Source organism: Hyposmocoma kahamanoa, unplaced genomic scaffold (assembly GCF_003589595.1).
Source record: "Hyposmocoma kahamanoa isolate Upper Pololo Valley unplaced genomic scaffold, ASM358959v1 204, whole genome shotgun sequence".
Lineage (NCBI taxonomy): Eukaryota > Metazoa > Arthropoda > Insecta > Lepidoptera > Cosmopterigidae > Hyposmocoma > Hyposmocoma kahamanoa.
Genome location: NW_020653728.1, coordinates 1 through 14,143, shown reverse-complemented (window position 1 = coordinate 14,143; position 14,143 = coordinate 1). Strand labels below are relative to the sequence as shown.

General features: G+C 40.3%; 1 protein-coding gene across 1 annotated transcript in view; it reads right to left on the bottom strand.

Moving 5' to 3' along the window:
* Positions 1 to 9,442, bottom strand: part of LOC113227268 (retinal homeobox protein Rx2-like) — a 31,605-nt gene extending 22,163 nt beyond the window's left edge. Inside the window, exons 1-3 of the mRNA XM_026460171.1 lie at positions 8,986 to 9,442; positions 5,564 to 5,736; positions 5,122 to 5,259 (exon numbers count right to left, since the gene is read on the bottom strand). Coding sequence (XP_026315956.1) covers positions 5,122 to 5,259; positions 5,564 to 5,736; positions 8,986 to 9,055 — 381 coding nt within the window. The 5' untranslated portion in view covers positions 9,056 to 9,442. The remainder of the gene's footprint in view (positions 1 to 5,121; positions 5,260 to 5,563; positions 5,737 to 8,985) is intronic.
* Positions 9,443 to 14,143: the final 4,701 nt, after the last annotated feature.

The window sequence follows — 14,143 nt, the reverse complement described above, 5'->3', positions numbered from 1 at the left end:
CTTACGAGGGGAGGTCCAAAAGTTCGCGGAATGAGTATTAAGCGGGAGGGTGGGGTTAACCCGCGCTAATCTATATTAATGAGGGACTCATTAATAGTATATAAATGAGATTTCAAATTCCTGGCACCATTCGTTTTTTAATTATCGTCTTCCAAACAAGTCAATCGTATTTTTGCACAAAAAAAATGTAACTTTTGACCTGCGGTCGAATACCTAATAATTGCCGACGAAACTGTTTCTACTGTTTTCGAAAAAATGTGGCTATCTCGTTGTCGACCGGCTCGTGATATTTAAACTTTGAGTTGGAAATGATGTTCAAGTTGAACGCCCGCCTCGTGTCGGCCAGTTATGTGCAATCGAAAGGCATTGTGTGGATGCGACGCGCTCGAATAGAATAGAACTAATTATAATTATGCTCCGCCTCCGCTCGGCCCATCCATTGCGACAGGAACCTGCATGACGCATATTCCGATTAATAACAGCGAAGCTTCTTATGCGATTATTCGAGGCATTTTGTCGGTTGTGTTGATTAAGAAAGATAACTTTATCGGTAGTCTCAATGACTTTGAAAAGCTACGAACCGAATGTTAACATAACAAAAAATGGCGTATTTCTGGTCGATATGACTCGCAACAGATATAAATTACGATTGATTACGGTATAAACATATTTAATATGATCTTGCATGATATAGAGTGTCATGTTGCATGATGTCAATAAACGATGGATATTACAACTTTCAACCTAATATACCGAGGCATAATGTACCTACGTTTTATATAAACATTTCAGCCCCCGCAGCATGGCTACGCACGACAGTCGCGAAGCACGCCATATAAATGGAATAAGCGCGAGCTATTGGCTGTCCCAATCAGATCTAATGTAGATAGCCAATAGCGCGCGCTTATTTCAATTTTATCACGCGCGTCGCGACTATCATGCGTAGCCATGCTACGGGGCAGATATAATATTCACTGATTATATACTGATGATATACTGAGTATAATGTATCACAAATACAATCCCAGAGTCAAATTTAGGTGCGCCGACGACGACGTGTATTGGGCTCGAAAACACATTAAAATTAATTTTATAGAACTGATACTTCCCCTGATAAAATATGATAAAATGCTGCACCGACTTCAAAACTAACCGATTAGATATTGTAAATATTTCTGTACAAGTATCAATATTTCTTTTAGTAGTAAAGTATAATTTCAAACCGATCAGTACTAGTAATAACATTTTAATAAAATTATAGGTGATTGGTCGTGAATTCTCACGAAGCAATAAATAATCCATATATTCAGATAGATTGATTAATAAATAATTATAATACTGTGTACTAAAGGAAATAAGGCAAAAATAAATAAAAAGTATTAGGAACATCGTTGTCTTTTGGGTTAAATCTCTATTTAGTTATTTTTCACTTTTTTGTGCAGTGATTTTTTAAAACTTTGTTTATCTTTACTGCCTCCGTGGCCGAACGGTTACCATGCCGGACTGCCACGCAGAGGTCCCAGGTTCGATTCCCGGGCCGGGAAAAATATTTGTATGGCCTACAATTATTTCTCTCGTGAGTTTGGGTGTAATTTGTGGTTGTCTATGTGCGTGTCCATGGCACCCGCGACACAGGGTTTCCCTAGTGCGGGGCTATGTTGAGTGTGTGCGTTTTGTGCGTTAATCTTTCCATTTTTAGTGTAAATATACCTAGGCAGGTAAGTCGCATAGTGCTTAGTTAAGCACCTATATTAATTCAATTGTTCCTAACCTAGCGCAAGGCCAGACCTACAAACTAAAAGTGCAGTCAGCATAAAGGCAAAAAGGAGTGGAGAAACTATTCAACACCGTAAGGAACGACTATCAAAGAATTTCAAGCAAAATGCCATATCGCATTCCCAAGAAACACCACCAGCTTGTCAAGAGAGATTATCAAAAGAGTGACTGAACAGCACAAATAGCGACTAAATGTTATTCGTGACCGTTTGTATAACGAAACTTCGGAGCAACGCTTTCAGAGGCTAACCTCAATGAGACAGCGTAATATTAAGGCACCAAAAGCTGAAAATGAAGAGAAAAGAAGAAAACGATTACAGAATGTGCGTGAGACTTCCCGCAGAAGTGGAATGGTAGGAGAAAACAATTTTAACAATGCTGTCAACGAATTTACTGATGTTCCTGTGTGTGGTGTATATAAAACATGTTGTATCCTAAGCAGAGATGCCACCTAGACACGTGATGATGACAATCGTCTTAATCATTCCATTCAGGTGTTTGAGACTGAAAGTCATCCCGACATGACATTGAGCTGATGATAAGTCAAAGTCACGGAGAAGGTGACTGTCTTACAAGTCCAAGTCTATCCGAGAATGTTTGATTTGTTAAAGTTCCACAAACACACTAAGTCCATATTATCTTTATTTCATAGGTAAGCAAATTACACTTGAAATCGTCATACTGATTAAACCATTAAACCGGCTCATTCGTAAGGTAGATTCCCCTGAGAAGAGTGAGCAAGAAACTCTAAGGGTTGCTTTTTATAAATATACTTTTGAATACATTTATCATTGCAATGTATAATTTAAACATCTTAGATCGAGAATACCTGAAAGAGCTAAACGGGTCACTACCAAAGATTTTTGTCATCCAAGTACACATAAGATGTATAATAACCTTTAGTATGAAGTTTTTGTTTCCGAATAGTTTTAAACCTCGTAAATAGCAAATTTTGAATATCAATCGGAATCTCATTATAGAAGCGTATGCATTGAGCCTTAAATGAATTTAAGACTTTATGAAGACGACTATCAAGAACTGCTTGTTTATTTTTATTCCTCGTATTAATGTTATGTCTGTCACTATTTTTTTATTAACAAAAATTAATATTTTTTATAAAAGAAGCACAGCATTTTCATAAATGTACTGTGACGTCAGTGTAAGATTGTTAATCTCTTTCAACTTATCTCTCATAGACACTCTGGGGCCCAGACTGTAAATTGCCCTAACCGCACCTTTTTGCAGGACAAACATTCTATTAATATCGGCGGCTTTTGCCCAAAGTAAAAATGCCGTATGTCAATAATCTGTGAAAGTAGCTGAAGTACACTAATCCAGCTGTTTCGATGTCTGAAAGTTTTCTTTTTTTATTCCGTACACAGCAGAGCTGAGCCGTTTTGATAACTTATTTATATGTATTTCTGCCGCCAAGCAGTGTGAGCACTCCTGCGTTCCGGTTTCAAAGGGTAGGGGTGCTGGTGAAATTACAGGCACATGGGACTTGTCAACACATGTCTCAGGGTGACGGGCGCAGTGGTGTTGCCCCTCAGATCTTTTCAATTTAAAGCTCTGAGTGGTACTGCAACTGGTATGGACAGGCGTGTCGCTAACCACTATGCGCACGACTTGTTTGTGCTGTCACTTATTATTATACAAACAGAAAAAAGAGAGTTTCCCTCGATTTCCATGGTCTTTAATTAATTTCCTTTCATCAGATTCTAATTTGATGTCAATGCGACCACTTCGAGAGCATACCCTTTCAAAGTAAAAAGTATTTTCAAAATCGGTCCATAATTTATTGACGGACAAATAGATGAACATACGTAAAAAATACATACAGTCGAACATAGAACCTAATCCTTTTTTATTCATTTATATTAAAGGTATGCACAGCATTATACATAGTAAGGGTAATTAATTTGGAAGCACTCGAGTATGACCGGTCTGTCTATATACCAGTGGCGAGGCATGAACATTTTCCTTGGTAAAGCCGAAGCTTTAACTTTTTGAAGAAACAAAAAACATTTACTTTAACAAAAATTTCTTTCAAAAGATTTTTGCGAATGTGTGCGTTTTGTGGAAGCGCGTAGATTTCATGAATGAAATAGAACTCGCAGATCCACCGGCTTGCCTCGCGCTGATTGATCGAGATGCATCGGGACAAGTTATTACCTTCGCATTTAATAGTGAATATTTTGAATATGTTTTTTAAGTGATGGGGTGTGCGCGCTGTTTAGTACTATCTTTTGGTAATACGCGGAAAATTTTAGTCAAGCCTTGTTATGTGGATGCCTCGCCACTGCCATACACGCAACTAGACTTTCTTTGCAAAAAATCCAACAATTTTGCATTCAACGATTTGATACCTGCAAATAGCAAAAACAGTTAATTTCACTAGTAATTTTGACGACATTCTGTCACCTATTTACCACTAATAATGTTCAGTTCACAATTTGGAAAAAAATTATTGTATCTTCTCATAATAGAGCAAAGCGGAAACATTCTACTACAATTGGCTTTTTTCAGTTCAATTGTAAAAGCTTTGTAATTGCCTAGCTGATATTCTAGGTATTTTTAAGTTTATCGGGGACAGGAGAGACGGACAATCCGTATCACGGCTTAGTAATTTATACAAATGACTGAAGGCCAGTTGCTCCTTTCGATGTTGCAAACGAGTTAACCTTTCGCCATATAGCTTCCGACCGTGTGGTAAATCTGTATGAGATACTTAAGAGACTTTTTAGGAAACTTATTCTGAATTTCTCAATACGAAAAATATTATTTTGACACGACGGGCCAGACCATGCTATGATAATGCCCATGGCTGTGCACCAAAGCACGGTGGAGTATTTTCAAAGCACAAACCGATTAGATTCCTTAGAATTTCTCAATGGAACATTAACATTCTTAACCTATATTTATTATTATATATTTTTCTGAGTTATGAATGTATTGATTATTATTTAACAGTCGTTAAACAATTAGGTAAGTTTCTATTAATTTCTAAATAAATATTAATGTCCAATCCTCAGGCTTTCACGATTGCTGCTTATTGGGAATGAAACTTTTCTTCGAGTCTAAAATGTATGTTTTAAATTAAGTATACACGATTTAACAACAGATGGTTTTATTTGTAAAAAATAAGTAAGTATATCATAAATTATCAAGACGTAAAGATTCTCAATTCACTTACTCTTGGATGTCTAGACATCATGTTCGGGTTATTGCACGAGAAATCAGTTTTCACGATGCAAGGGTTCGCAGCAAATGCTTATTATTATTCTCGGAAGGCGCTTGTATGATAGTACGAGTGCGAGGGCATGAGCCCTTCGTGTCCCGAGTTACCTGCACTCTCGCCTCGCTGAGGTCCAGACGCAGCGCGAGCTCCTCCCGTGTGAACACGTCGGGGTACTGCGTCTTGTCGAAGGCTCGTTCCAGCTCGTGCAGTTGGTACGTCGTGAATGTAGTGCGGCTGCGGCGCACCTGCTTCGGCCACACATGCACATTCATTACTCAATAATCCACCGCTGGGCCCGGAGCTACTCGCCTGCCGAGCTATATTAACTGGCCACAACTGTCCCGCGTTAAAAAAAATGGATATTGATGCATAAAACCAAGTCTCAGGAATTAATCATCATCTTAGTAAATAATTATTTTGGGTTTCTCGGTGACCCATAGGTGATAACGTGTTTAATGATGCAGGGTAATATTATTTTTATGAAGTTTATTAACTTCATTGGAGTTTGATTGGAACGTGTGCAAGTGATAGAGTTTAGTAGCAAGTTACCTTGCGTGGTCTGCCGGCATCCATGGGCTCGCCGATCTCGCTGGCGTCGGGCGCGTGATCGGCGCGCGGCTCGTCGTGTTCGCCGGGCTCACCGGACTCGCCGGGCTCGCTTTGCTCGGGCTCATGCTCCGAGTCGGATTGCACACCGCTTTCGCTCTTCAGTTCGATGTGATCTACGACGAACAGAAGTGTGCAATTAAAGTAAGGTTCCAGAATTATTTAATGGGGATGGCATTATGGATAATTTCCATTGTTAGCTTATTAACGTACAAAACTCGCCAGATGACAAAACGATTAAATTTAAATTGTAGCAATGTCCGAATTACCGTTGTTGACTGAATGGTGAATGGTGAACTGGTAATCCTCGCGAGACGAGACAAGACGAGGGGACGTCACGAGAAACAAATCTGTTATTGACAAGCGATGAGTTTAAACGGCTGCTAATCGCCATTCGAGACGCTCGTTCCCACGTGGACCCGAACCGGCCGAGCCCCAACCCTCGCGTGCACACTACTAATTACGGCGTAGTGTTACTGCATTATGGGCTCTATCGCATTGCCAATAAGTGCGGCAATGGGCCCCATGAAACCTCCATACCGAACAAAATACTCTTTTTGTGATACACTTAACGTCACTTGATGTTATTCGTTCCACTATTTATTTATACTAATTCTATTTTTACATCATTGTTGCAATTGTGCGCGCGCAGCTCAGTACATCACAAAGCGAATGAAGAGCTAATAAAAGGGCAAAGGTTATTGTGTTACGGAACTTTGGAGGGTCTCGTCGGTGGGGGCCGAGAGACGGCAGAGGGGCGGCGAGATGTGGAGTTATATTAATATCGTGTTAAACAATTTGAAACAATTTGCTTCGCATTGACACGGGCAATGTAATTACGGCAAATTCCATGCGAGACAATGCCGCGACACCCCGCGCACGGAGCGCGTTGGTTCGGTCGCGCGGCGACGCGGCTCCTCGTGCGACACAATGGTGATTACATTTGATGTTCACCTGCTCGTCTTGTTATCGTGTTCACGGCAAAAGGCCTCTGATCGTCAGAACGTTTTTATCGAGTCGTTAGCAATAAGCGGCTCTCGTTCAATCCCATATCAAAGCGATTGTGCGCTATTGCCGTCGCGATTGTGACTCTGTTGCGTGCAGCTTACCGCACGGTTCACCACACAGGTGTGCGCGGTGGAAGTTTATCTACAGAAAGAGTCGAAGGTAGAACACACATGGTGGAGTGTATGGGCGATGTAATCCGTTCAAATTGGCGCTCGTTAGCATACCACTCGACGAGTGAAGTGTCCACTCCGCTCGCTGCGCAACGAGCGATTTACGATCGCGCCCTTTGCTGTCGTTGTTTTTTGGTATATATTTATTTCACTAATGTATGTACTTTTAGCGATAGCGAACGTTTACGACTAATTAATTTAACTGTAATTTTTTATTCATTTTATAACGTATTTGATATAAATAAAATAATTATAAATACTAATTAAAAACAGTTTAAAAAAAAATCATTATTGAGTATTTGTGGAAATTAATTTATTAGTGAGAACATTACAATATTTAGCAATTTATCACAGGGGTTAGCGATCAAATAAAACGTCATGGGGAATTCTGCACGTGAAGCCAGGAATATGTAGCACGAAACTCTATCCCACTGAGGCAGAGAGCACGTGGATGCGTGACGGGTGCGAATCGTGTTGATTCCCAACATCTTTTCTACGACTTTATGTAGTCTGTGACTACGACACAGACTCAACATTTTAAAAATATTGTACAGAATTAAACATGAAGGATTGTTGTATTCTAATAGCAGAATGCCTATCGACGACAGTGAATGACGACGAAGTGTCACGGATTGTTCAGAATAAGATTTACTTAGACGTACTTACGAAAATTTTCTTTAAATATTAAATGTACGGAATAAATAAAATATTTGGTCTGTGATTAAATTACTCGACAAATTCCTTTCAAACACTTTAAAACATATGTTGTGCACAAATTTGATGATGAGAATCGAAGATTGTAACTAACCCTATAACTCTGCGTATAGGTAAGATTTTATTTACCTTCGAAAAATATGTCGTTCAACACGAAATAGGCAGCGACGATAAATTAAGAATTTTAACTATTAGTGTAAACACACGAGTGAACTAGTTAAATTGCAGTGAAAATATTGTGTACTCCTCTTCCCAGTAACGGCTTAAGATAAATGTAGAGGCTCCTTTTAGACTCAGCAACAAGATTCAGTTGAACTCAAATATAAGTTTTGTGCATGAAGGGCTTCAAATCTCTTAAGCCCAGTTGTTACTTGTTGTTGATGACGATCAAATGTTGTTCGCCGGTCCTCGCGGTGCGTACAGTACAATGGCCATATGCCAACTCATCATATCTAATCCGCGTCCGCCGCGGGGCGCCACTAAGGGCCACCGCACACCCGCCGCGGTTATTATCAAGTGCATTCGCATCCGCTCAACCATAAAGCGGCTTTTGTCCAATATTTGGGTAACAACTACATTTTTGGAGTTTTAAACACCCAATAATTTCATCTGCCTCCAAAAATTTTTGTAATGACAACAAACGTATCATGAGAGAGTTCAGGAGATTATTACGCCGTATGTTCCATAATTATGATTTTAGCCCATTGATGGTAAGGTTAGTTACAATATTTATGAGACGTTGAATAGATTTGGCCGCGTACTAAGTCGTTGATGTCCTTCGTACCGACAGAATGTTACGATGTACGTGGCCCGCGGAGTCGCTACGCGTGGTGCTACGACACGTTCGCTACGAACAGTACTCGTGCGCTATGCTGTTATCATTTGCCTAATATTCGTATTTCACCAACTTTTTCATGTAATTACTTATCATTATTACAATTCATCATTATAATTTACTACACCCATTTACAATTTCTAATCAGAACAGAGTACAAAAAAGCGACCTCAAAAGTTCGTGGAATTATCTATTTACCTTTATTTATTAAAATCGGTTACCGGAAAGTGCGCGAAACCAGTTCCATCCTCTAGTTTGCCACCCTTAGAGGTAGACTATTTACTTCAAATGTAAATGGAACCAATACCTACTGAGGTAACCTCTTTCCAACAAAATAAGAATCATCAAAATTCATTCACAAATTAAGAACCTCCTCCTTTTCTTGAGTCGGTTAAAAAGGCCTTAGGTGGCCAACTTTTCAAAATGTATTAATAACGTTTTGCTTCCAGTTGCAGGAGCTTCGCAAAATTTATTTTTTTTTCTTTTGCAAAAAATTTGCTCATTCACCTGCATCTCACCTAAAGGAAAGTGGCGACGGGGTCGACGATGTAGCATGCACACCTCAATTAATAGCACATTTAATTATTGTGTATTTGGAAAATTTATTAAATAAATATTTTAACATGTACGCATATTACCTGCATGGGGGTGCCGGTACCCGAGGATGCTGTCGATAGTGTAAGTGGCACCGCGCGCGCGCGACTCCATGCCGACGATATTGTCGCCCGGCAGTCGTAGTCACAATCACGCAATCTACTTAGTGATGATTCTATTCAGACTCAACTCATCGGTTCCCACTTTGCAAAGCACGCTGTTGACCACAGGTCACAACAATTTAAATGCAACTGCACTGAAAAAGTTTTATTTGTTAATAAACTTTTCGCTTACGAAATGAAAAAAGTTTCAACACCAAATGGGACGTGCTCAGTTTACTGTCGATTTGCATTTCACAACACGCAATTTCCTTATTAAATAATGAATTATATTATTCAAATTATATTTTATTAATGAATTAAATTAGTTGAATAATTTCCAACACGTCTCGGGCATCGCTTATTACATCAGCAATGGCGGCCGTGCGATTCGGCAACGCGCGGGCTTTGACTGGCTTAGCCGTCGGGCTCGGCTGAGGAGCCAGCCTTCGGTGCAATCATTTGGGGTGGCGGCATAACCTGTAACGTTCATGTTATTTCATTCACACACGCAGTTGTTTCAGTATCGCCGTCTCACTTTGAACCCTGCCTACCGACGAAGAGGGCGGGGCTTCGGCTCGCGGCGGCAGTCGACGGCCCGACGACACGACCACGTGACGTCACAGCGCGACTTCTGCTGAGGCTCGTTGCGCTCATTTTGTTTGACATGCCTTGAACGCACTATTGTTCAAAATTAGTACATTCCAATAGCTAGTTATTGTCTAAAGTAATAAGATCGACAACATATAAGTGAATAAAATTGAGTCTTAATATTTTTACTCAGTTCAGTCGGTGGCGGCGCAGATGCAACTCTCATCTACTGCCGAAGTAATAATTCACGTCACTTCGCATTTGCACATATCTAAGGTCGGGCCTTTATCCCTGAAACGTTTTACAAATTATGAAGTTTACAAGTAATCTAAGCCGCCTTTTAGCCCACGCGGTGGGAGGTTTTATCGTCACTCCAAAATTGTTAATTATTTCTGTGAAACATAGATACATAGATACGCAAAGAGGACATCTTCGACTACACCTTGTGTGGCCGCTGACTCATACAAGACCACAAAGTAATTGTTAAACAATAATAATTACAAAAAGAGCACTCTCAAAATAGTTACAATGGCGAACGGTCAATGTGAGACCCATTACTTAATACCTATTGTATATTTCACTAGCTCTGTCATATCTTCACTGGAAGTGGCTCCGCGTTTGTCTGCTAAGTGGATTATCATCGTTGTCTCTTGCGGTAATCGCTTTATTGACAATGGCTCGAGGCTCGACTCCGAGAATTTTCCTTTCCTGCGAAGTACTTCTACCACGAGTAGCGACACGTGCTCGTGTTCGCTGCCTCCACGTTGTCGTCCGCCGCGGGAACGGGGCGAGAATTAGTGGCGTTGTTAAAATTCTTCTTAGTCAATCTCTGAATTTCTTTGATTTGACAGGTATTTAAAATAAAAAATGTGTAGGGTATGTTTAGAGTCCAATTTTCGTCTTATTGCGCTCTCCGTACCGGTGGCGGACGTACGGCGTTGAAAAATCATATTCGCTACAATCGATCAAAAGGGGTTCATAGATATCGTATTCGCCTAACATACGAGCCCACTGCGAGGATTATTTCGGAGCAACAACCCATTTATTGTTGGAACATGAATCTGGAGAGTCTACCTAAGTGATCATATCCGAAACAATGTGAACACAATGTATTTATTTATTTGTGTCGATGGATAACAATAAGAAGATTCCCCATTTAAAGGCGGAAGGCGCGAACAGGAGCGCTAAAGCGCCTTGCGGATTGAGGGGGGAGGGGCGCGTGCGAGATTGCGGACATTACGTCGAGGACTGTCGCGAATTAAGGCAATTGCGCCGGAAAATAAAATAATAGCGGCCCATTAGCGTCGCGGGGAGGATCGGCGGGAGAGGGGTCTTTCAAAGACTTGCAGTAATCGGCGGAAATAAATCTTTGAGGCGCGACAGCGACAGAGCAGCTGCGCGCGGCGAGAGCGGGTGACGGCCTCGCCGAGGCCGGGGCGGGTTTGCTGCAGCGGCCACGGAGCGAGTGGTGGTGCACTTACGTTTGCTTGCAATGTTCGATTCAGTTGGAAGAAACACTCCCAAATGTAACAAATGTTTTTACGTTTTCGGCGAACAAAGTCCTGCTATGACTATTTTTATCCGCACAGCCGATCCCGAAAGTATATATATATATATATATATATATATATATAAATAGCGATTGCAGTGAACTTGAATATTAAGGCCCAAGGAAAATAATTACATTGCTCAAGTCGTGTTCTACAATACCCAGAGAGAAACCAACTCAACACAAAAATCACTGAAATAAAGATCTTGATAAAGAATCCTAGCCTGGCACCAGCGCTCCCCCGTCCCCGACGGCCTCGCGCCCCGCGTTGCGTCCGCGACGATGAAAGCTGCGGATGCAAATTATGACATTACGCGCCAATTAAACAGAGCGGACGCCGCTCTCCCCTCCCCCGCGTCCCGCCCTCACAGTTTCCTGCGCGCGGATAATTGCACCCGATTACGTCAAAGACTGTTGCAAACCCTTGCGATCGCGGGATATGACAACTGAAACGAGACTGTCACCAGTTCGTACTCGAATACAATGCCTCAAAACTTACACAAGCGTCGCAGTTTGTGTTTCTTGACAATGGACGCGGTTGGATTTTTTTCGGAAAAAGTATTTCAAAACGAATTCTTACAGAAATAGTCGTGCTTAAATAATTTAAGTTCAGGTAACATATTAATTTTATACGAAAACATAAATAACATAGAACAAATAAGTTAATTACTCAGTGTAACTTTCCATTAAATAAATAGGGACTTAGGAAATATTCATTTGCGCAGAGAAGACAGTATCAGCGGCGGAAGGAAACCGCAAATTAGCCTCTCCCCCGATATCCCCCCCCCCCCCCCCCCCCCCGCATTGCCCCTTCCCGGATTGTTTGCGCCCATTAAGGGCGCTTTTATCGCAACGCAGATTCATCGGCGACGTCTTTGCTCCCACTCACTCGCATTATCTCCTAATTATTTCCTATGCGCCATAATTTCAGAGATACTCTTTTGTCTGATTTATCGTTATTTACAGCATGAGATAGGTAGAGGTACATAGTTTAGATCGACGTGATTGTTTAACGATTTTTGTAATATTAAAAGGGTACGAATCTATTTCCATAAAATGCAATAAAATCTTGAAGCATTGAGTATTAGGGGTCGAAACAAAGGCAGGTGTTTTCATCTCGAAATCGATGGACGTCGAGACGAATGCTTTCATCCTCTCAACCTTTGTCGAGGCACGATCGCCTTCATCGCGTTACGATACATTAGCGAGAGTCGAGAGTCGCCGATCGGATCGGCGGCGCATTGTTCGCTAATGGACGCTAATGCGCGCTCGTCGTGACGCGTTCTCGACGACGCTGCCGTCGCCGCGTCGAGGCCTTGGATGGCTGTGAATTGTGCCCTTTATATATTTAACGAATGATTTATTTCATACGTAAAATAAATTTACACTTGAAAACGTCACATTTCAGCTACTGCTGAACACTACGCTGACTTCCCTGAGAAGAACGAGCAAGAAACTCCAGCGATTGCTCTTTTCAAATAAACTTAAATGCATTTTGAAGAAAATTTGCGTGGAATCTAGAACCATATCGTCTGTCCATACATCTGTATCTACCACGTAGTCTTCAATTCTATAATATAACTTTTCGAGCTAAATATTTTTAATGTAGTTTTCAAACTTAAGATATGGTAATCTTAATATATGCTCCAGAATCTTATTATACAATTCCCCATAAAAGAGTCGTTTACCTTGGTTAAACGAAATTGTGGCACCAAGAGTTTGGACTTAGGTCTAAGGTTAATATTACGGATACCTTCTATCTTATTGAAATTATGTATATTTTTACGGGTATATAAAATATTGGAGTAAATGTACTATGATGCCACAGTCATGACACCAATCTCTGAGAGAAACCCGAGAACCTAAACGGTACACAGAACGAATCGCTCGTTATTGTAATACAAATTTGGTTTAAGCGTCCGCCACTTTACCCCACATGAGAATCCCGTAGAACATTATACTATGGAAGTAACTAAAGTAGACTAGTCTAGCAGTAGCAACATCGGTAAGCTGACGTATTCCGCAGTATGCAGCGGAACTTAATCTGCTGGACAGGGAAGATATATGTAGAAAACATCAATTTACTATTTAAGGTCACTCCCAAGAAGACTGCTTTATTAACAAGGTCTAACTTTTCTTTGTTTATTTTTATGCTTGGCCTAGATTTTACGTTAGGTAATTCAAATTTAACACTCTTTGTCTTTTTGGCAATGAGTAATTAAGCAATAAATTGTTAGCATTAAACCAATAAACTACCTTAGAGAGGGTATCGTTAATATCTATGACTATATTATACTATATTAACTACTATATTAACGTCATTTCTGTCAGTTTTAAAAATCAACCATGTGTCGTCAACGATCAATACTATTTTGCAATGGTCCTTAACAAAGATGGCAAATCATTAATATAAAAGAGAAATAAGAAAGGTCAAGTATTGGGCCCCGCGGAACACTCATTTTTAAAAACCCCGACACAAAACAACGAACCCTAAAAATCAATAACTACAATTACCTGGTCATTAATCTTACAATAATGTTCGGTCCTCAAAGGCGTTCGGGGACAGTTAAACAAATAAAATAAGGTGTTAAAACATAATAGATAGCTCTATATCACGTAACATAAGAATAAAGATTATAAGCATTGGAAAAATGATATGAGCCTACTGCTAGCACTGGAATCTTCCAATAAGTTAACATTGAAGTCACCACAAACAGCTATATATTTACTTGGATTATTTAATTTGCCTAAAGTTTCATCTAGTCTTTTTTCAAATAATTCGTAAGATGAATGAGGAGTCTGTACACGCTTAATACAACAAGCCGTTCAATCTCGATGCAGGATATCTCTATAGTCCGTTCGATAGAGGTTCACAATATCTGTACGTTCTTTAAATTTTAAATTATTTTTAATAAGTATTAAAGAGCCGCCATGAATAGCTTTTTCTCTGCTGAACGAACTAGC